The following is a 22,129-nucleotide window of genomic DNA, read 5'->3' on the forward strand; positions in this document are numbered from 1 at the left end:
TCCATCCTCAAGCGTGCAAAAAACATATCTCTGCCACTATTCGAGACTTAAGCGGGATTCACAGAAGCTTTTTTGCGATGCGACACGCGATGCGACGCGATCTGCGATGGATGCGTGCGATGCGAACTCGCGAAATACCATTCACAGAAGAAGTCAGCAATGCGACAAAGTTTTGCTGATTTGGGTACGTCACCATGATATTCGCGCGGTTTGACACAACTTGTAAAAATTTAAAGGCAACTCTTGCACCTTTGTACAACTTTGCTGTAGAAAAGGTCAAAATCGTACACCAAATCGCTTGTCGCATCGCATCGCATCGCAAAAGTTGAGCCAAGCTCAACTTCTGCGCGTGCGATGGCATGCGATGGCCCAGTTGCGTCAGTTGCGTGGGGTGCGACATGGCTGCGATTTGGGGTTTTCCCGGTTTCGCGCCTGTCGCATCGCGTGTCGCATCGCAAAAAAGCTTCTGTGAATCCCGCTTAACACTGATTTTTGCGCTTTTCGGCCCAAATAAGTCTTGATGACGGCAAAAAATAATTGTCAACTGAATACGGAAGTGAACGAATTTGGTCGAAAGTGTCGAACCACCTTCATGACGAGCAACCGTTTGTGGCCACTGTTTGTGAATTTGGAGCTTGTTATGGTGTGTGTCGGCAGGAATTTTTTTATGGCGACCAGGAAACGTTTTTCACATCGAAATCAGTGGTTACCCTTTGAAATTGAGATGTTCAAACAGCGAATTTTCTACGTCGAAATGAAGTTGGAGCACCATCGAGTTTGATTATTCCGATTTCCTTGGTGGGCTAAGGTAAGGGTAATTAACAGCTAGACATAAAAATCTCACCTGTTCACGCCCTGTATAATCCAACTTCGACCTTCAAAGTGGGCGTACTCAAGCAACATAAATCATACATGCCGTATACATAAACCTTTGAAGGGAGCATGAAAACACGCAAACGCATAGCTGTGTATACATGTACATTGTGCATGCAGATGTCACGGTACTGTATGTGTACATTGCAGACCTTAGTTTGTGTTCCTCTGTGTGTCTCGGTGTGTCGTCAATGCTGTATTCGACAACCGTAAGGATAAGGAGAAAGTTGCCGCTGTACGCGCTCTTGTGTGTAGTATGTGTGCCGCGTTCAGTTGCTGTCTAGTATGAGATATCGGTACATGTAGCTGGGCTGGTGGTGCGTATTGCCTTGATGTGGATCACCTAACTCGTGGTTCTAAAGCCTGTACAAACGCATGCCGTTTCAGATGTATGGTCTCGTGGTGTGTGTGTGTGTGTGTGTGTGTGTTGTGTGTGTGACTGTGTGTGTGTGTGTGTGTGTGTGTGTGTGTGTGTGTGTGTGCATGTGTGCGTGTGTGTGTCAAAATGCATGCCGTTTCAGATTTATGGTCTTGTGGTGTGTGTCTGTGGTAGGGAACGGTGGATTCTGCTCGAAAAGGTGGCAGATTCTGCTCGAAAAGCAGTGAAATTGGCAGAACCATACAAACCTTATGGCGGGCAATTATTCGAATTCTGCTCCATTTCTTTATCCACATACCAAACATGCATGAAACTTACCAGAAAAAGTACCGAATTCTGCCAATTTTCTGCCGGCAGAATCCGCCGGACCCTAGTCTGTGGGGGGTGTGTTTGTGTGTGTGCGCGCGCGCGCGTGTGTGTGTGTGTGTGTGTGTGTGTGTGTGTGTGAGTCTGTCGCGCTCACAATATCTCGTTTTCTGCTTATGAAGCTACATGTACATGTATGTGTTATTTGTAGGAGATTACAATGTAGAGGTGATTGTCTGCTTTGCGATCCTCTCTGCTTGGCCTGCATTATCAATTTATCAGTACTGTACTGGTTTTTGCTCTTCACACGTACACGTACCCCCCCCCCCCCCCCCCCCGCCACACACAAACAAACACACACACACACGCGCACGCACGCATGCTTATGTATACGGTTTCAGTTTGAAAAATGCAAAGTGTCCTGTACATGTGTGCGTCTGATGCATTCACACGAACTTCAACGGTCTATGCATATACCATGCACGCGTCACTTCTCCTTTGAGGAAAGAAAACCAAAGCATATCAATACAATCACATACATGTATACAAACTTTTAAAAGTGTGTGAATGTACAACGTACGTTTGTCTTGTTTATGCTGTGTGTCACTTTGCTCTGGGCATGGAAATTCTGTCATATTTGCGAATTGTCGTTATATACGCAGTGGTTATTAAAGAAGTTGACTGTATGTGAATGTACAAAGTACGTTTGTCTTGTTTATGCTGTTTGTCACTTGCTCGGCCACCCGTGTTGCGTTCTCTCTGTTTCGGCTATTGCTACTGCACTGTTCTAGCCAGAAATGATTGTTGATAGGGAAACCGAGTGCAAACCTGGCTAGGCTTTGTTGGTGAGGTACTCTCATGTGTGCGTATCCGTGCTCGTTTGTATTCCTCCGACGGTGTGGCACACGCATGTGATGTATGCGAAGTGTATCCGGCATGTACGAACAATGTGTGTGCATCCGCGGCACGCATGTTTGACATGTTTGTGCTCCACGTGTGCATGTAGGATCTAAACGTGTGTAACGCAAGCGTGTGGGGCACGCCCATTACGTCTGCGGCACCATGACATGGCCCGTATGTGATGTCCGACACGGGTGTGCAGGAGTGGCGCGTGGGCGTGTTCGCAGTGTGCACGTCTATACTCCAGCGTATTGTCCACTTTCCTGGTCCCAGGAGGGTTTTGAATCTGTGGAAAACACGTGAACTGAATACAGTGGAGTTAGTTTGAACTCTTGTGTGCTTTCTGTGCACAGGTATATCTACGGAATTGAGTATGGTCAAGAAATGCGTCTGAAAAACCTGGAGCACCATCGATTTTGCCATAACCATTACTCGAATGTCCGAGAGCAGGGTCGAGGGCAACCACATTGTCGAAAATTACACCTGTTCACGCCCTCCTTTCAGGTTACTGGCTCGTTTTCGCCGACTGCTCTGAATTCAAATGTTCTCCGCCGAATGGCACCATCACAAAGTCTTTCGGATCATTTTCGATATGCACCTCGCGAACATACCACCTTCCTGCACCCATACACCACAAACAATGCATGCTCCATTCGACGAGGTGGGTGTCATGAGTGTTCTTTCACGTCAGTCGCCGAAAGTCATTTCAGGGTGAGAATCGTTCTCAAGAAAAAGATCGCAAAAATTCAAAAGTCTCGATGGAACGCTTGAGGATGGACTGCGGCCTCGAGGCCGGATCGCGGAGCAGACCGAGCAGTTTCACTTTTTCACAGTGAAACCTGGCGGGAACATCGATTTTGGTCCCAAATGATCACGTGCATACGCTTTTGGGTTGGACTCGTTGTACCGTACAAAGTGACCATGGTGACCATACACATTTTTGAAGGATGCACCCAGTTTGGCACATTTTACCACAAAAATGTGCTCTGTTTCTGGAGTACCGTTTGGCTGGCATGAGGCTGCTCCTTGTGCACCAGCTGTTCGATCCTGTTCTAGATCGTACCAACCAAACGCACCCTTAAGTCTACAGAACGCTGCGTGTAGTGCACATAAAATAATATTATATTTTCATTGATCCTTATCCAGCGTGTTGCAACGCATAAAAATTAATACAGTCTGTATCGGCTATACCCTTTTGATTTCCGTGATTTTATCACTATAACCGATGCATCACCATAAATTATGCGATACGATCGATTTTTTTCTTTTTCGATTGACACATGAAAGGCAAGGAAATACTTCCAGCATGGCGTTTTGACAAATCATTGAAATGAGCATGCTGCATAGCTAGTTGACAGTGCCCGCATTTCCATAGAATAATTCTGTTATGTACATGTACATTATTATGTATACAATAAATGAGGAGGCCGAGGGTTTATGACCAATAAAAACTAATTATAAAAACCTCGGGGACCTCGGTTTTTATAATAGTTTTTATTGGTCATAAACCCTCGGCCTCCTCATTTATTGTATTTAGAATCAACCAGTAAAAACTCCTACTCAATCTCCAACAACAAAATTAGCGGACAGCTGTTATTTGTGTTGCTATGACAACCCGTGTGCTGGACGAGTATTTGTTGTCATTGGTTCAATTTCTTTTAGTCTTCATAGGCTATCAGATCATTTTCCTTATTCGGTCTATTTATAACCAGTATCTATAATGAGAGTGTGGTCTGTCTCCATGGTTACCGGTGTTCATTTCATAACTATAGCCACTGCTCCTTGTTAGACCTTATCTGGAAGGCCCATTCTTGCATATTCCAACAGCAGCCAAGGGAGCTAGCTCTCTTGGTTATGCGGACTGGGTCCGATCCTAAAAAGCTGTTTTTATGAACTGTTTTTATGAACTGTTTTTATTGGATAGGATATGATTATGTTCAATAAACGAGGTTTGTGTCAATGGGAGATTGACTTGGAGTTTTTATGAGTTGATTCTAAATCACGATAAAAATAGGCAACGTTGTTGTTGTTGTTGTTACTTTATTTTACTTCACCAGAATTACAGGCAGTAGAATGCCTTCTCACTAGACCAGATCTAGTTCTCACAAATGATGAAGAATGTGAATGAACATGCTAAAGCTAATGAAAAACAAGAAATAGAAAAAAGATGAGAAAATCTTGTGTTTTATATTTTATGACGGTATTTGTATGTGAGTGACAGTGATTAAATGACAAGGGAAAGAAAAGAAAAAAGATAGAAAGAAAAGAGTAAGGAATAAACGAAGCAGATGTATGAAATAGAAATAGAGAAGTTGAGGTATTTGAGGAGAAAAGTCAGTTTGTCGATTAGAGACCAAACCAAAAGATCAAAATGCACATGTCTGACGAATGAGTCAAGACAGAGAAAGCGTGTCAAGAACATCTGGGCACAGCAGGGCTTTGAAACCCAGAATATCTTCATGGCAACGAATATTTGCCGGAAGCCTGTTCCAATACACGCTGCCCACGAATTGCATGGACGCTCGAGATGCTGGTCCACGAACGAATGGAATTTGGAGAAGACGTGAGACCTGGCCACGTGTAACACGGCGTGTGCTTTGCTCAAGACCAGGTTCAGCGATCAACAGAAAGAAAGGCGAAAATAGCATGCTTGCATTGGAGGCAAGACATCTATGGACAAAAACAACAATCTTGAGCTTAAAATGGTGGATCAGTGGGGAAATATTTAATCTAGAAATAAGAGGTGCGGTCGGTGTTTGACGAGGGAGCTGAAACACAGCTCTGACTCCAGCCTTGCTGATCTTCCCCAAACGGTCGAGAAGCTGAGCTGTGAGGCTTGGGTAGAATGCTGCTGAAGCATAACACAGCTGGCTGTTTACCATACTGGTGTACCACGACCGTCGAGCTCTAAGCGTTAGTGAACGCCCGTGTCTCCACAATTGCCCTATGGTTTGTGCAGTTCTACGTGACACATAGTCGACATGTGGCCTCCATGACAATTGGTCGTCGACGATCACACCAAGGTATTTTGCGGTGGCCGTCACCTCCAGTTGCTCGTTGTTGCAGAAAACATCGGGCGTGGCAATGGCTGCGCCACGAGGCTGAACGAACATGACCTGAGTCTTGCTGGCATTCATTACGAGGCCGATGTCTTCAAGCCATCGGGAGATATCAGTTACTGCTCTCGTCAGAGTTCTGCCAACAAAATCTAAGTCAGGATGGGAGAAATCAAGGATTATATCGTCAGCAAATTCTTGGTGATTGACAGTTGCAGGAAGTGCTGTGTGCAGATTACGGGTGTACAACACAAAGAGAATGGGTCCAAGAACGCTCCCTTGCGGAACACCACGCGTACAGCCAACAGAGCAAGACAAGCTGTCCAGCACCCTCACTTGCTGTGACCTGCCACTGAGGTAGTCACAGAACCAGTGTAGGGGTGCTCCTCCAATGCCTAGGGTGTACAGTTCATTAACCAGCCTCTCATGTTGTACACGATCAAACGCCTTCGACATATCAATCATAACCAAACCGGTGTACTTGCGCTCGGATTTCGCCAATAGCCAGCGATTCACTGCTAGTACCAATGCATCTTCTGTTGAATGGCGGGGTCGGTATGCAAATTGAGTCATCGGGTATAAATCATTGCTGTACAGATATTCTGTCAGCTGTCTCTTCACAAACTGCTCTAGGATACGCGAAACGATAGGGAGTAAGGATACAGGTCTGTAGTTGCGGGCTGATGAGCGGTCTCCGGCTTTATGCAGGGGACTGATGTGGGAGTGCTTGAACGTGGTGGGCACAACACCACTCTGTAGTGAACTATTAATGATACAGGAAAGTGGTGGAGCAAGCACATTTGCACATTGCCGCAGGACAATTCCAGGTACAGAGTCACTGCCGGCAGCTTTGAATGGATCCACAGCTTTAAGACACTTTTCAACATCTGCAACACTTACAGGTTTGAAGACGTGAAGACTGTTGGCTGGCATTGGCCCAAGTGGCGGGTGCAGATTCTGTGGTCTGCTTGGGTCATTGACAATTTCACCGAAGACCTGGCCGAGATCCTCAACAGAAACCTGAGGTATTTGACGTTCCTTCCGTCGCCCTGTGACTGTGTTCATTGCTGACCAAAGTTTCCGCTGATCAGGTGTGTTGCACTGGTTTACGAAGTACAACGTGCAGAAAGTAAAAAAATAGGGCCTTTGATATTATTGCTACAAGTATTTTAAAGTTATCACTATAGACGATAATAATGTAGTGTGTTATGCATGTTTTGATTCTTTGTTGCCATCATAATATCCGATATATCATTACAAGAAAGGTTTGCTCCCCACACCGGAGCTCGCGCTATCATCGCCGAAGTCGCAACCACTACTTCGTATATCATTACATCCGATTATATTGGTTATAGTGATATTTTTACTGGATAAAACACGTTTTGCTTTTGATATCTCGTACCAATATCACACCTCAGGCACAAGTCCATCCAGATCATCACAACCCAGCTGAGTGCTGACCTTGCTGCTCTGGATCGCTACCTAGATCAGAAGGGACTGGTGTTAAACCCGTCCAAGACTCAGTTTGTCCTGCTCAGGCGACCGGGCACGGAGCTGCCACCTGGCACCGCAGTCAACTGCCGGGGCACTTCCATAGTCCAATCTGCTTACGCTCGGTACTTAGGAATACTGGTTGACGAACATCTGTCTTTCTCAACCCAAGTGGATGCAGTAGGTGCAAATGTCAATAGGAAGGTCGGAGCATTTGTCCATGCAAAGCAGAATATCAGCATTTTTGGCAACCGACTTTTCTATTTATCGATCATTCAGTCCACATTTGAGTTTGGCAGCACTGCATAATTATATTCATTGCTTATCACAAACCCTATAATTATGACAAGCTTCTTACTTCCAGCCGCGTAGCATTAAAGATAATATTTTCGTTGGATAGAATGACTCCCACCACTCTTCTATACAGTCATACTAACTTGTACGCCCTTGAGAAACGCCTCAACTTCAAAACCTAGCTATGTATTTGTTTACCGCTGCCTGAATGGACTTGCTAGTCCTCTTCTGCGATACCGCTTTACCTTGCGCGCCCATGGTGCTCGCACTGCAGCCACCACCCGTGGCCAAGTCTCTGCTGCTCTTGTTCTGCCCCTCGCTAACACCCGATATGGCTTTAGTGCAATTTCTTATTTGGGCGCTGCCAGGTGGAATACACTTCCACCGGCTTGCCGCATGTCTAGTTCACCAGCTGAATTTCGCTGATCCATCAAATTATACCTAGGGTTCCCTGTAAAAAGGCGCTGACGCCTGTTGGGAATTCCCTAGTAAAAGAAGAATAGATAATACCTGGCTTATTATTATTATTAAATAATAATAATAAGCCAGGTCAGGACCATCGCTAGGATCGGTCTACATCATACATGTATGTTAGTTCTATATCCTCATACGAACAAGCCACGTCACCAGGCTGCAACGCACGTGATCAGTCACAATCCGATCTCACATGGTCTGTGCCGCCTTACAGAAAACACCCACACCGTCACACATCAGCATACACATAAAATATAAACTCGGAGCCAGTAATAGATGTTCTCATGTGTTTCTTCTCTTTTTCACATAAAAACAACCCAGAGAAACAAGAGAGCTCAGCACAGAAATCTCGCCACATGTTTGTTTCTTTCATCGGCTACATGGTGTACTTCATCAACATCAAAATTCATCATAAATTTGCTGAGCTAGCTGTGCATGTGCTGGTACTTAGTCCCGTTTCACGGGTGAATCGACCCACGCATGGGGGAATGCCAGCTCAGAGAGAGTCTTTTAGTCGTTGTCCTCCTGTCACCGACACATGACGTGCCGGCCTGACGGAACACACACACACACCGGCGCACACACACACACACACACACCACACACACATACAGACATACACACAGAGATCACGGCAGACGCTACCACCTTTTTAACGTGTTTTGCATAGCTCAGTCAAGAATCAGGATCCTGGCTACTCCAGACGCTACATGTACTACATGTTGTATGGACAATGGAAGGAACAACACAAATGTGGAGGATTCACAATATCAACTTATATGCCCGCACAAAGAAAAACGAACTTCATGGGAATTAAATGTACAAGCACACACACTCACGCACAATGGAAGCTAAATACACATGTGCAGGATTCACAATATCAACGGTACATGTACATTGTATACGCACTCAGAACAGAAAAAAAGAAAATTGGAAGTAAAGTAATCACACAAACACACACACACACATACACATACACACACATACATACACACATACACACATACACACATACACACATACATACACACACACATACACACATACACATACACACACATACATACATACACACATACACACATACACACATACACATACACACACACGCACACGCACACACTCAACAACACCTTGATTTCAAAAACACTATCAATATGCATACTACACTAGCACTAGCAACACTACTCTCTCACATCCGATGTACTCAGTTACTCAGCTCAGCAGAAAAAGGAAGGAATCGGAGAAATAATAACTTTCAAAAATCACAAGATGGACACCATATTCCAGTCTCCCATGATATTATTATCACACACTTCCTGCACAATTAGGCATAGTGTTCTGCTGTTCAGAGATACCTGAGAGAACACAGAAGACCCACGCAAACAGCAATTACAATTATTTAAGATCAGGAAGTATTACACAGCGCACTCCACTCTCTATGGCGGTTATCAAGTTTCTTTCTTGACAAGGCTGGCTACATGTACGTGTATCTCTGCTTAATACTGACTGTAACGTCAGCAAGAGTACATGATGCAGTGGAGTGTGCAACTCTGGAGATGGGTTTGGAACCGTTGGGGCCAGCAGAATTCCTCGTTTACATTTTATTTTGATTAGTCATGGAAGCCGTGACCCTCTTTTCTAAACTTGCCCTGTATCAATAAGACCTGCGAGAGCAGTTTTTTTAACGTACATGTACTTGCAAGTACATTTACTTGTGCATGAAACATGATGTCAAAAATTCAGTTCACGACAAAATAACACTTCAGCCCATTCACTTAGTTGCAAAGTCAAGTCAGTAAATACGGTCGTCGGTGAACAGTCCGGCCCCTGTGAACAGTTACAGGTCTTGCAACCAGTCATACAGTCTAATATGCCCTTTCATCCAGCCACAAAAACCAACAACCAATCACGGTTTCGAGTGTGGTCCATTACCAAGTACAAGAAATCCATCCGAAGCGAGAATCTAACATGCTGTTAATTACAGTCTCCATTACCATATACCAGTGTCTGCTCCAGCGCCGGGTGAGCCGGGTAATCCACCCGGTTGGGCGGCGCTTGCACCCGGTTGATAAGATAGTACCGGGTAACCTGTGACCCGGTTGGTACTTTACACTTTCGAACTTTGAAAGGACTAACTACATGGCTTGTATGTGTCAGATACTTCTTCTTCTTTCGTAATTTTCTAATTCCTGTCCTCTCTTTTTCTCAATGCGGCTTAGCCATTCGCCTTTATATCATTGGGCCTAGTTCCCGTTTATTGTCCGAATTAAAATAAACCAACCAACCAGTTAAAGCATGTGACTCGGCTAGTGAGACAGCGCCAGGTACATGTGTACCCGGCTCCAACCCGGTTGAAATGGTTGCGCCAGGTACACGTGTCCTACAATCCTAGAGCAGACACTGTATACATGTCCTGTTATGTAGACAAACACTAGAGACGAAGGGCTGTGAAGCTGTACAAGTTTAACACATTTCAGCAAACATCAGACAGCGGCGTTCACGGCTACTTCGAGCTGCCCTGCCTGCCCTGTTTGTGTCATGTACTTATGTTATACTTCTGCGATCAGTTTTATTTCTCTTTTCAAACTAGACATTGCAGCCAACGATGCTGCAAGAACGAAACTAGACAAATACATCATCAAACATTCTGTAAACTTACCATAGTGTTAAGTATGACATCAGTGTGTATATTCATCACTGCTTGGCCGGCAACAGGTCTTTGAACACGCCAATGTGATGCGGATAATTGATCAGCAAATCCGGAATAAAGTGTCTGCTTCTCTGCGAGTACCGAGCGCCATGTTTGAGTACCATCTATCAAGAGAGCAAGAAATAGTGGTGTAATTCAAAAGTGTAGCTCATCCATGGGATAAATGTCTCTATAGTCAATCCGTCATTGAATATCATCTTCAGAAGGGTGAGGCTAAGTCGTACTACGAGACTAGTGCAACAGGAGGCAGTAAAAACACTCCAAACTCTCATTGTGTACATGTCATGACCAGGATTAGACTCGTCGTGAAAGCAACCATAGATTGAGTTCAGAAAGCCAAAAGCTGGACTCCGAAATATTCTAGAGTTCTGTTAGAACCATGATTCGCCCTGCGAAGGATTTGGTACTTTTGATAGTTGAGCAATCATGGCTTACAACTCATGGCAGAGAGCCACCAAGTGTTGTCGTACGTCGACGACACCTTCAGTACAAGTGGCCAGCTCTCTGTCTGGCTCGCTTTACTGGATTCTACTATTTCTAGACTGTATTCTTCAGGCTCACTTCAGGCTCAACTCGCATTGCAAACTTCCTTGTTATTGTGTTTCCAACTAACTTGCTAAAGAAGAAGACTACTGAAGACTAGCCGAAAGGAAAAGCACCATGGTATAATATACAGCAGGGCAACATAAAGGCACAGAAGGCCGAGCACGGCACATGTGAAACCAGAGACCCGGACCCGTCGAAGCATGCAAATGAGGGCCGCTCTATCGCCTGACATGAATGAATACAAAGAGAGCGTAAGCAGACAGCATTGTCGTGCACTAAGATGCCGACTCGCGTGACCGTAACACAGCACGACAATGAACATGACAGTCAGACTACTCCAGACATGAATGCAGGAAACCTGTACACATGACCATGCGTGCACAACAAGTCGTCAGCGTTGTACTCGCTACATTGTTGAGCTTTAGGGGACCACGCTAGTGTAGGAGTTGCATTTTGATAGCAAGTATATTTTCACAGTTAAGAGTATTAATTTGTAGAGGTTGTGTGGATACAGATTCCTAGGTTCGAACCCTAAGATGGGCAGTTAGTTACATTTTTCTCTCCTTGCGTATTTTGTATCTGCATGTTATTACCCTTGCCGTGAGTCGCTTGCGAGCAATGTATGAGGCGTGTATGGCTAAACCCGTATTTCTCCACTTTACCCGTATGACTGTCTGTTGCGAACTGTGATTGGCTGCTAGTATTAATGTTGCAGAATGTTCCAGAGCTGTGACCTGTGATTGGCTGATTATACTAATGTTCCAGAAGTTTCCAGAATTTCGTCGGCAACCGGTTTTCGTAGATTGCTTATTGGTTAATAACCTAAAACATGGCTGCCGGTTCCCGGACCTTTGTTCCCTTGCTTTCTTCTTTCTTGTTGCCTTTCTACCCTCTTTGCATTCCAAGTGTGTATACTATTTCTTTCCTGATAATATTGGTAAACTACGAAGTGAGTGTTTGAGTTAGTGAGTGCGATTGCCTCCAGGGCCAGTTATTACACTTGGTCCTGCAAGGGAGCTGATACCCTTGTTAGTTGAGCAAGAGTGGCGCCTCTTCTCGCGCCGTACGACGTAAAGGGTCTGCAGTGCTTCGTGTGCTGTGGACTCCGTACCCTTTTGGTGGGAAAGCGGCTCTGCCGTCTGCTGCTATGTTTGGGGGAAGAGCCCGCCTTGGGTGAAGCCACAAGAATGACACAGCTACGCTTCTCGCATCCCAACCACCGGATCGCGGACCAATGTAATTCTACCATATGGAGCTGATTAATATTCACATTGATCATTGTACTACATTCTAGTTTGGCTGATTGCACCACTGTTTGAAGTATAGAAAAAATCCTTACGCATTATTGCCACTGTATAGTTTTGATCACATAAGAGGTCGTCCGTATTTTTCGAAAAATTAAAAAATCCGTCCTCAGGCAGAAAGGGGGTGGGTGGTCAAGAGCGCTGGCGGAATTTAATTGTTTTGATTTTTCGTACGTTTTTTTTTCTTCAGTGACTTTCATACACTTGCTGCACTGACATGTAGTGCACTGTAGACGTAGTGTAGGATCGCAAACACCAGTATGATATACCGGTACATGACTCATTTGTAGTTGTAGGACGAGCATGGCTGTCGGTAGATCTCCTACTCACTTTACTTAGCTACTAGTACTTGACATACATGTACATGTACGTGTGTAGGTGCAATCAGCGAACATGGGGTCAGGAGTTCTTATTTTCGAGCTGGATAATAACAATAATACCACAGCACGCGTAATAATATAATTATGTGGGTATAATTATACGTTCCGCTTCTGTCCTATCTCCTATGATCAAATTGCATTATCAAGATAATTATTAAAGGGGAAGTGCATCGATTTTTCAAGTAGGGCTCAGATGAAAGACAATTGGATATCGGTTCCGATGGTATATCTCTCGCTTGCGTACGGCAAGGGAAACTTGCCATATTGCCGATTTCCTGATCCCGTTTCCATGGCGAATACAGGTGATGACGCACATTCTGCTTAGCTCCGTGAGAGAGAAGGTCGATCACTGCAGAATTGTGTCATTTTCAGTTGTCTTCTTGTATTCACGAAGTGAAAGAAGTACTGTGTTCAATGCTGTTAGTGCCGTGAACTGTTTATTAGTAGTCCTATCCGTTGTGTACTGGGACGTGACACCGACAGGGGAAAGCTGGAGTGCGGAGACGTTAGCTGGCAAGCGAAAATCGTGACGAACCAAGTGCTGAAATCTTGGTTGGGACGAATCAAACGTTCAGCATTTACCTCAACCAAGGACCATGCCGTTTGCTCTTTCCACTTCCTGAAGATGGATGCGCTGCCTGCTGGAGACTCTCCTATCTCTCGTAACATCTTCTGAAGCCAGGTGAGACGAGTAGTGGAGATTAGCGAACGAAATAATGTCGTCTGTTTTGAAATTTTCGCTGAACATTTCTCAGGAGAGATGGCGAATACCAAGCATCTTCTCCTAGTCTAGAGAAACCATTTCGTAGGCTACATTCCGCCAAGGGAAATGGCTGGGGAGGACACACTTGGAGGAGAACGAAGTAAGTGATCTTGTTTATGTTGTTCTTTGGTATTGCAATCTTATGTTTGACGAACATACGGCATGGTGCATAGTTGGTCGTTGAGTGCCTGCATGTGCATGTATAAGTGTGTGCTGATAAACACTTCCTATGCAAGAATATGACACTCATGCTCTCTTTCTTTCTTGCAGTATGTGCGCACGTGTGTGTGTGTGTGAGAGTGTGTGTGTGTGTGTGAGAGAGAGAGAGAGAGAGAGGGGGAGAGAGAGCGAGAGAGAGAGGGAGAGAGTGTGTGCCGGAGCAGTGTGGAGCATGCCAGTGTGATTGCTGTGGCGTTCTTGCCCGTCACAAGTGTGTGGCTCAGCCCCCAACAACAGTGGAGCCGTGTTGTGGTGAATACTGTGTGTCCCGCGACCGCTGCTTCCGTTCAGTCCAGGGCAGAAATAGACACCGCTGCTGAAGCTCTCCCCGGCCGTACGTCAGTCTCGTGGCAGATGACCCTAACTCTCATTTTGTGTGTGTGTGTGTGTGTGTGTGTGTGTGTGTGTGTGTGTGTGTGTGTGTGTGTGTGTGTGTGTGTGTGTGTGTGTGTGTGGTGTATGTATGTGTGTTGTTCCCTACGTAGCCGGACAAACTCTTGTTTTTGTGTCCCGGGCGCCATGGGGCGGCGTTCTCCCATTCTCTCTCCCCTGCCCATCCGGGCCCACGTGGCTGTGACTCGACAGGGCAGGGCAAGTGTGTGTATGGCGCATGGTGTGTGCTGGCATGTCTGTATAAATATGTTGGACAGGAATTTGTTCACCCACAACGTTGACGGAAAACCATGCTAGGTGTTGCTGGAATGTATGGAGTCTGCGAGCACTTACAATAACTTACGTCATGTCACAACAAAGAACGGTGCAGTGTTTGACCCTCATGGAAACATGATGGTGATGGTACCTCACCTAAGCTACCCATGAAGCTAGAAAGAACATCAGGTCAGAATTGTACCAGAGGAAAGCATCTATTGGCCGAAATTCTTCATATGAAATGAACAATACCCTTCTCCATAGAGACAACATGCAGATGAAGTGTATGGACAAATAATATATAAATAGGCCATTCACTGAGGGCATGGAATGATCTCTACGTGTAGATTGGATAGACACATGCACGTCTGCAAGGAAAGCATTTGTTCATGGGTTAGTTCATGGGCTGATTGAGTTCACATGGACTAAGTTCATATAACGCAATCTCTCCTGAGCAGCAAAATTTCAAAACATACGACATTATTTCGTTCGCTAATCTCCGCTATTCGTCGTCTCACCTGGCTTCAGAAGATGTTACGGGAGATCGGAGAGTCTCCAGCAGGCAGCGCATCCATCTTCAGGAAGTGGAAAGAGCAAACGGCATGGTCCTTGGTTGAGGTAAATGCTGAACGTTTGATTTGTCCCAACCAAGATTTCAGCACTTGGTTCGTCACGATTTTCGCTTGCCAGCTTACGTCTCCGCACTGCAGCTTTCCCCTGTCGGTGTCACGTCCCAGTACACAACGGATAGGACTACTAATAAACAGTTCACGGCACTAACTGCATTGAACACAGTACTTCTTTCACTTCGTGAATACAAGAAGACAACTGAAAATGACACAATTCTGCGGTGATCGACCTTCTCTCTCACGGAGCTAAGCAGAATGTGCGTCATCACCTGTAGTCGCCATGGAAACGGGATCAGGAAATCGGCAATATGGCAAGTTTCCCTTGCCGTATGCAAGCGAGAGATATACCATCGGAACCGATATCCAATTGTTTTTCATCTGAGCCCTACTTGAAAAATCGATGCACTTCCCCTTTAACACGGCGCACTGATGACCTGTGACGCCAGATCATGGATTGTCGGCCAGATTTCTCCATGTAGGCTTGTCCAGAGCGATGGCCCTCACATGATTTTCGAGCTGGGCATCGGTAAAAATGGAAAAAAATGGGAGGTGGGTGGGTGGGTCAGAGACAATTTTGCACGAGGACGGATTTTTTAATTTTTCGATAATTGCGGACGACCCCTGTAGCATATATAAGGAGCTGTTTTGCTGACATTCATCCTCGACTCTTGGGGAGCTCACTACTCCCTCGATTCACTCTTGATCCTGGGAGAGTCACTCCGACTCTCCCCTGCTCTGTCTGGGTCTTTGACTCTTCACGCTGATCTTTCGATCTAGCATAGCAATAGTTCAATAAGCGCGGTTCAAGACAGTGGAATTAGAAACCTGTTGTTCTGTGTGAGCTAGCTAACTTGGATGGCGAATATATTGGTCGTCTACCTGGGAGTCTGGGTACCCAGTAGACTGATCTAAGCCAGGTCACTAACCCGCAACACAGCCGTGACACACAAGCTCTTTTGTTCCCACTGTCACTAAAGAATCAAGACGGACATCATCAAAATCAAATCACTAGCACTGGAACTCACCGGAATAACATCCTTGAGATTTGAGTGCCAATGCCTCAAGAGTATCATACCCGTCAGGTGCACGAACAGGATGACGTAGTAACTGTATATCACTCACACCCTTACATGCCACAACACTGAAACCATGACGTCTAGCTGCTGTCATATCTACTGAAACACCGTTGTATACATCAGCTGGATACGCGTCAGTCTCCACTGGTTCATAGTCTCGGTCGAATATGCAGAATGCTTGAACTCTCAGACCATCAACCAGAGAAATGCCAGTGGTGTACTTTGAGCCAATGAAGTATGACAGCATATCATGCATTCGACCTGAATACCGACTTGCCACAGCCTTTCGGAACCGCACCAAACATGTTTCCAATATCTGTAGCCGCAGGTCGTTAGTACCAGGGAGGGTGTTGTGCAATAATAGCAGTTGGACATGGCGAGGACCGCATCCTGCACAGAAGTCAGGACAGACAGAATTGAGAGGAACACACAGTGGTATGGACAGAGACCAGCAATATCTCAGAATGTGAAAATGAAGATTTCAAGCGGTAGTTGACAATTGGATGTGATCATTGGTCATATTCACACCAAATCTACTTGTGTTACTCCTCACACTCAAAAGTCAGAACACTACATGAGTCATCGTCGGTGTCTGACTTAATAATACTGTATACATACGTAAGTACATAATGTCTGTCCTGTTTACAAACATACATGGCTTTGCACGAGTATGCTACTCAAGTTGCCATGAGTATATGTTTAATCGGTCGCATTTTTCAATCCAGTGCATACATAGATATCGTATTCACGCGCATGCAGGGACATGCTCTTAGACACAAAAATGTTTTGCCCGGAAACAAATGTTCCGGATACATGGACATGTCCTTCAATTCGAGTACTCGAGACTTAAAATTATACACTCTTGGTTATATTTATAGTAAAGAAAATGACCAAGGAACTACAAGTTATGCTATATTGTCCACTAACACCACCAGTTACTTGACAATCAGCTCATGCGATAACATTGCACAAAACTGAACGACCGTACTGATGTCCTACAGTAAAACCTGTAATGGCGACCACTCGACCATGGCGACCACTTTTCCTTTTCACGGACGCATTCACATTCAACACAGCTCGGATAAGGCAACCACTCGACCATGGCGACCACTTTTCCTTTTCACGGACGCATTCACATTCAAAACAGCTCGGATAAGGCGACCACTCGACCATGGCGACCACTTTTCCTTTTCACGGATACATTCACATTCAAAACAGTCCGGATATGGCGACCACTCGACCATGGCGACCACTTTTCCTTTTCACAGACGCATTCACATTCAAAACAGCTCGGATAAGGCGACCACTCGACCATGGCGACCACTTTTCCTTTTCACGGGCACATTCACATTCAAAACAGCTCGGATATGGCGACCACTTTTCGTTTTCACGGGACGCATTCACATTCAAAACAGCTCGGATAAGGCGACCACTCGCTCAACGACCACCCACCCGCGACCGCTGTGCACAGTGCTAGTACATGTAAATGTACGCATTGCATAGTGCACCATGCATGGTAGATCTACGCATCAGTGCAGGCAGGAAGTGTAGACGTACTTCAAGTACATGGTGCATGCACGACACTTGACAGGTCTGAGGACCCCAGGCACATGAGTAGTGCTAGAGTAGCATAGGCGTGTGCACTGTGATACACTGATCAAAATGATGTATCACATGTGGATATGGTCACGTGACCCACTGACCTTGGATAAGAAGACCACCTGGCCCGGCATGGCGACCACTTTTTCTCTTCCCCTGAGGGGTCGCCTTAGACAGGTTTCACTGTATATGATTGAATACAAATTCTACCTATCTAACTTCACACCTCCAGTTACATAAACCAGCATTACACCTGATGTCTGGCGCTGATCTTGCAAGTACATGCATAGAATCACCGCTTCACCTTATTTGCCCTTAAATTCTCTGATTCCACTAGCACCTTACCACACTATATCAAGAACATTCATTGAGTTTTTGTAATCATTGCTGTCTGATGATCGCCACAGGCGTGAAACTCTGAGTCACAGCCAACCCAAGCTCCGTATCCCATTCTATTCTTTTTGTATGATTCAATATCAAACCTAAGCCTGCCATGACAACTTCATTGGAAATTCAAGTTTGAATCATTCAACATACACTCTAAAACACCCAACACCATTATGTATGTGAAAGCATACCTTCCTTAGCAGTACACACTGTGACAAAAACCACAGAATGTGCCCACAGACTGCACCCCACATGGATTCTCTGTGCTGATCATGGTTTTCAGTGAAATTCACGGATAGCGCCCCACACGGATTCGCTGTGCTCGTCATGTTTTCAACAAAGTCCACAGATTGCGCCCCACATGAATTTGTTGTGCTCTTCAGGTTCTCAGCAAAACCCACAGATTTCATGAACCACACACGTGAATTTTGCACCACACGTTCATGTACTTGGGCGTATTCCCAGAAGTATCCCATAAGGTCAGTGACGAGGATTTACCTGGTCTGGCGCCACAAATATTTCCGTGTCACCCCAGGATGCGTGCGCAATCTGCAGATTACGCAGGCAATGTGGAATCTTCAGATTGCGTGAAAATAACACATAGTGATTTATTATCCACATAAAGACAACATACAGGATATTGGTGTGGATGTGCATTGAAAGTTCGTGCTGCAAGGAAATACTCGTACCACCACCAGCAGACCACAAGTCTCTATTTTAGTAGAGGTCTTATTCTGGAATAGACTTACCGGTACTCTGTATCAGTTGATCAACACTGATCAGCTCCAGCAAGGCACTGCACTCTAAACCACACAGTGTACAGTAGAGAAGTAGTCTCAGTACTTCAGTATGACGATGCTTGGGATCACCTGTACTCTGGATGGTAAGGTAGCGATTCATCAAGTGTTGGGCCAGGTGACGATCAGGCATATTTAACATAAACAATGCATGTGCACACTGATCAACAGCTCTACATTCCTCAATGCACATGACATCAAGCTGCTGTTGTAGTAACTTTGTGAATCCTGGAGTTGAACATCGGCACTTTGCAGCCCAGTACACTGCCCATATCAGGTTGTGTTGGTTCTTGCTTTCTTGCCAGATTTCAGTAGGTAGACTGGCTAGTTGGTTCAGTGCAGATACTGCCAGTGTGGTCACGTCAGTGTTCTCCTCATTGACAAGAGCACATGCCTGCAGGATATCCTTAATCCTGCTTGGATAGCGTAGTTCAGTAACATGTCGTTGAATGAGAGAACATTGTGATAGTAGATAGCTTGGTTGAAAAGTGCGTGACTTCACAATGCTATCAAAGATTGATCTAATGGCATCAACAGCATCATGTACCGTAGTGACTTGACGACCAGACTGATCTGATCTCCACCTAACTGACTGCCTGGACTGTGCTGATGTCTGAGTCACCTTACTAGTAACACATAACCTTGATCTGCTGGTTGACTGGACTAACCGGCTCTGTACACTCACAGCATAACCACGCTGAACAAACTTACTGACAGTCTTGAGATTGCCATGTAACTTTGAAGCAAACATGTTCTCCTGGTGATGTTGTATATTCAGTAGTACACGGGTGTATAGCGTACAGTGTGTGGTGTGGATTCCTGAGAATATGTCAGAAGATAAGTACTGCCAGTCAGCAGAGAATAACACACAGCGCAAAATACACACACACACACACACACACAGACACACACAGACACATACACACCACATACACACCACATACAACAGATCAGATGCTGTATAACACGTTTATTTCGGTGTAACCTTAATTTTAGGGCTCACAGTTGCGTACATTCAACATCAGCGCCATTTTGTTCCACGAGGTGCTGGCGTGATCAGTGAAAACCGTGTTTCAGCCAATCACCGGGCTTGGAATTTTGAATAATTTTTGAATCTTCTATCGATTCGTTCTAAAGATCGACTTGCCGGAGAGCCATGAAATTTTCAGGGAGGATTCCTTGGCTGAAGGACTACAGGATTACCGAACGATTTTTTCAAATCCGTGCTCTGAGACCCACGAACGGGATTTTGTGGATTTTCGTCCCTCGATGGGACAAACATCTGTGGGAATCGATGACACAAGCTCGGTGAAAACCAAAAATATGGCTCGGTAATCCTCTGGCCAGGTCCCTCAAGAAAATTTTGAGCCATAGATCGTCAAAATCGGAGCAACCATTGTGCAGTTCTTACATTTTGAAGCGCGCAAGGTCAAGAAGAAGACCGTGCGCAAGCTGACATGACAGAAAACGGCAACTCAAGAAAAAAATAATGATGATGCGCAACCTTGTCACGCATACCACCACAGATTTCCTGTACCTTGCGTGCGGAAAACATCGCTTTGCATTCCAGAAAAGCTCACTTACCTAAAATACGTGTTGGTCACCTCGCAAGGCGATCAGCGCCGTGTTCGAGTGATTTGTTTTGTGCGCTCATGTTGTTCTTCATGGAATCAGCTCTGCAAACGTTCCCGGAAAGGACCTTGCAACTACTTTCTGATCGTGGATGGACGGCTTGTTCGTGGCCTGTTTGCCTAGGGTCGTGCGAACCGCCGCAGATCTTTGCTCAAACTACAAAGATTACGCGACGGCGTGCACAACTCTTCGCTCACCTGCCGTTTCGTTCACTGCGCAGTGGAACGAACTCCTTTCCTTAGGGCCTTCCAAATCCATGGTCAGGTGTGGGTAGAGCCGAGTGTGAGCTGGTTATTGTGGAGTATCGTCGTGGCAGACTAGTACTCTTCATCAATTTCTTCCCGGGCATTAGTGACCCGAAGCGCTTGTAGGCTTGCGATATTTTTGGGTAGTTCGTCCCTCACTTCACCTTAGCCACAGCTCAGTACCAAGGGTAAGTCACGGAGAACTACCATTGTAATGTTCGATGTCCATCTCCCGAACTACAGAAAAGATCAAGGCCTCCCAAGCTTCTCCATATGCCATCTTCTAGCTACTTGTCGGAAATTTTGTTTGTCGACAGAGCAAAAAAACAGCAGCTCCATCATGCTGCAGCCTGCACATAGATCAGAGACTACACGCCAGCACAGAACTGCATACAGCTCCGCACGCGAAAGGATCACGTGAACTTGAGTGCCCCAAATCAAAATGGCGCTGATGTCCACTGGCTATCAGCATACGTACTGTGAGCCCTAAATTTCCGTCATTTCGGTAGAGAAACCAGGCACCTAAAAGGCAATAGCGTATTCGCTGTATATGAAGGGTGGGCTGGTCACCTAATTTTACATCACACCTGAAACCTGACAGGGCCCCAGGGGCGTGCTTGGCGAGGGGCACAGGGGGCAAGTGCACCCCCCCCCCCCCCCCCAAAATATTTCGACCGAGGTTTTGAAAAGTCACCAATATATTGCGGAAAGCCCGACTTCTCGCGGGAGCACATCCTGCACCTGTCTTGTCTTCAGTCAGTTTATAACTACATGTACACGTGTTGTTTGACTCGAAAACAAACTTCAGTCAACCACATCGAAATTCCCTGGCAATTATTATTTGGCCTAACTAAGGATGGGTAAACGAGTCACCTACATGTACACGAACTCGTTCTCTACTACAGTAGTTTTAGGAGTTGTTAAAACCTCTCGATATTTTCGTCGGCTGAAAAGTCGGATAGGGTGGTAACATTATGCATGTCCGATACACAACATATTGCCTCATTGAAATCAGGAAAACAATTGCTCGAACGCACTCAGCCCCGCAGTCAACTACTAGTATTGTTTCTTCAACATTCATGTACTAGTCAGTCATGCATCTTCTTTTTTGTACATACAGAATTCTCTTACCCCAGTAAGTTTTGATAGCCGTATGATACAGTTGCACAGTTACTAGAGAGGTTCAGCACTGCGCGGATTACCACAGCAACACTGTTGTGAATGTAACAAACTATTATCCACGTCAGTAGCCAATAGTGCACCTTCTTTGCGATCGACGCCAGGATAAGGAATATTCTTCAACTGATGATATAAACCAGCGAGTGCACTAAGTCCTTTCTGACCTTAGCATAACAACAGTCAAAAGCGTGTTGCAACACGCTAGCTGGTAGATCTACATTCTACACTCAATACGTATT

General features: G+C 45.4%; 1 protein-coding gene across 1 annotated transcript; it reads right to left on the reverse strand.

Moving 5' to 3' along the window:
- Window positions 1–8,586: 8,586 nt before the first annotated feature.
- LOC135823020 (uncharacterized) lies at window positions 8,587–22,099 on the reverse strand. The gene is made up of 5 exons (XM_065335856.1): window positions 21,843–22,099; window positions 18,787–19,678; window positions 16,001–16,441; window positions 10,436–10,590; window positions 8,587–9,131 (listed from the first exon to the last, which is right to left on the reverse strand). Exons 2-5 carry the CDS (start codon window positions 19,583–19,585, stop codon window positions 9,039–9,041), a joined length of 1,488 nt encoding a protein of 495 aa, XP_065191928.1. The 5' UTR covers window positions 19,586–19,678; window positions 21,843–22,099; the 3' UTR covers window positions 8,587–9,038.
- Window positions 22,100–22,129: the final 30 nt, after the last annotated feature.

This window comes from Sycon ciliatum, chromosome 8, assembly GCF_964019385.1.
Source record: "Sycon ciliatum chromosome 8, ocSycCili1.1, whole genome shotgun sequence".
Classification (NCBI taxonomy): Eukaryota; Metazoa; Porifera; class Calcarea; order Leucosolenida; family Sycettidae; genus Sycon; species Sycon ciliatum.

Coding starts and splice junctions, on each gene's coding strand:
- LOC135823020 (XM_065335856.1), bottom strand. CDS start 19,585: ATGTTTGCTTCAAAGTTACATGGCAATCTCAAGACTGTCAGTAAGTTT. Junction 10,591..16,000: donor ATCTCAAGGATGTTATTCCG/GTGAGTTCCAGT, acceptor CTCTCTTGATAG/ATGGTACTCAAACATGGCGC. Junction 9,132..10,435: donor ATGTCATACTTAACACTATG/GTAAGTTTACAG, acceptor GTGTTCTCTCAG/GTATCTCTGAACAGCAGAAC.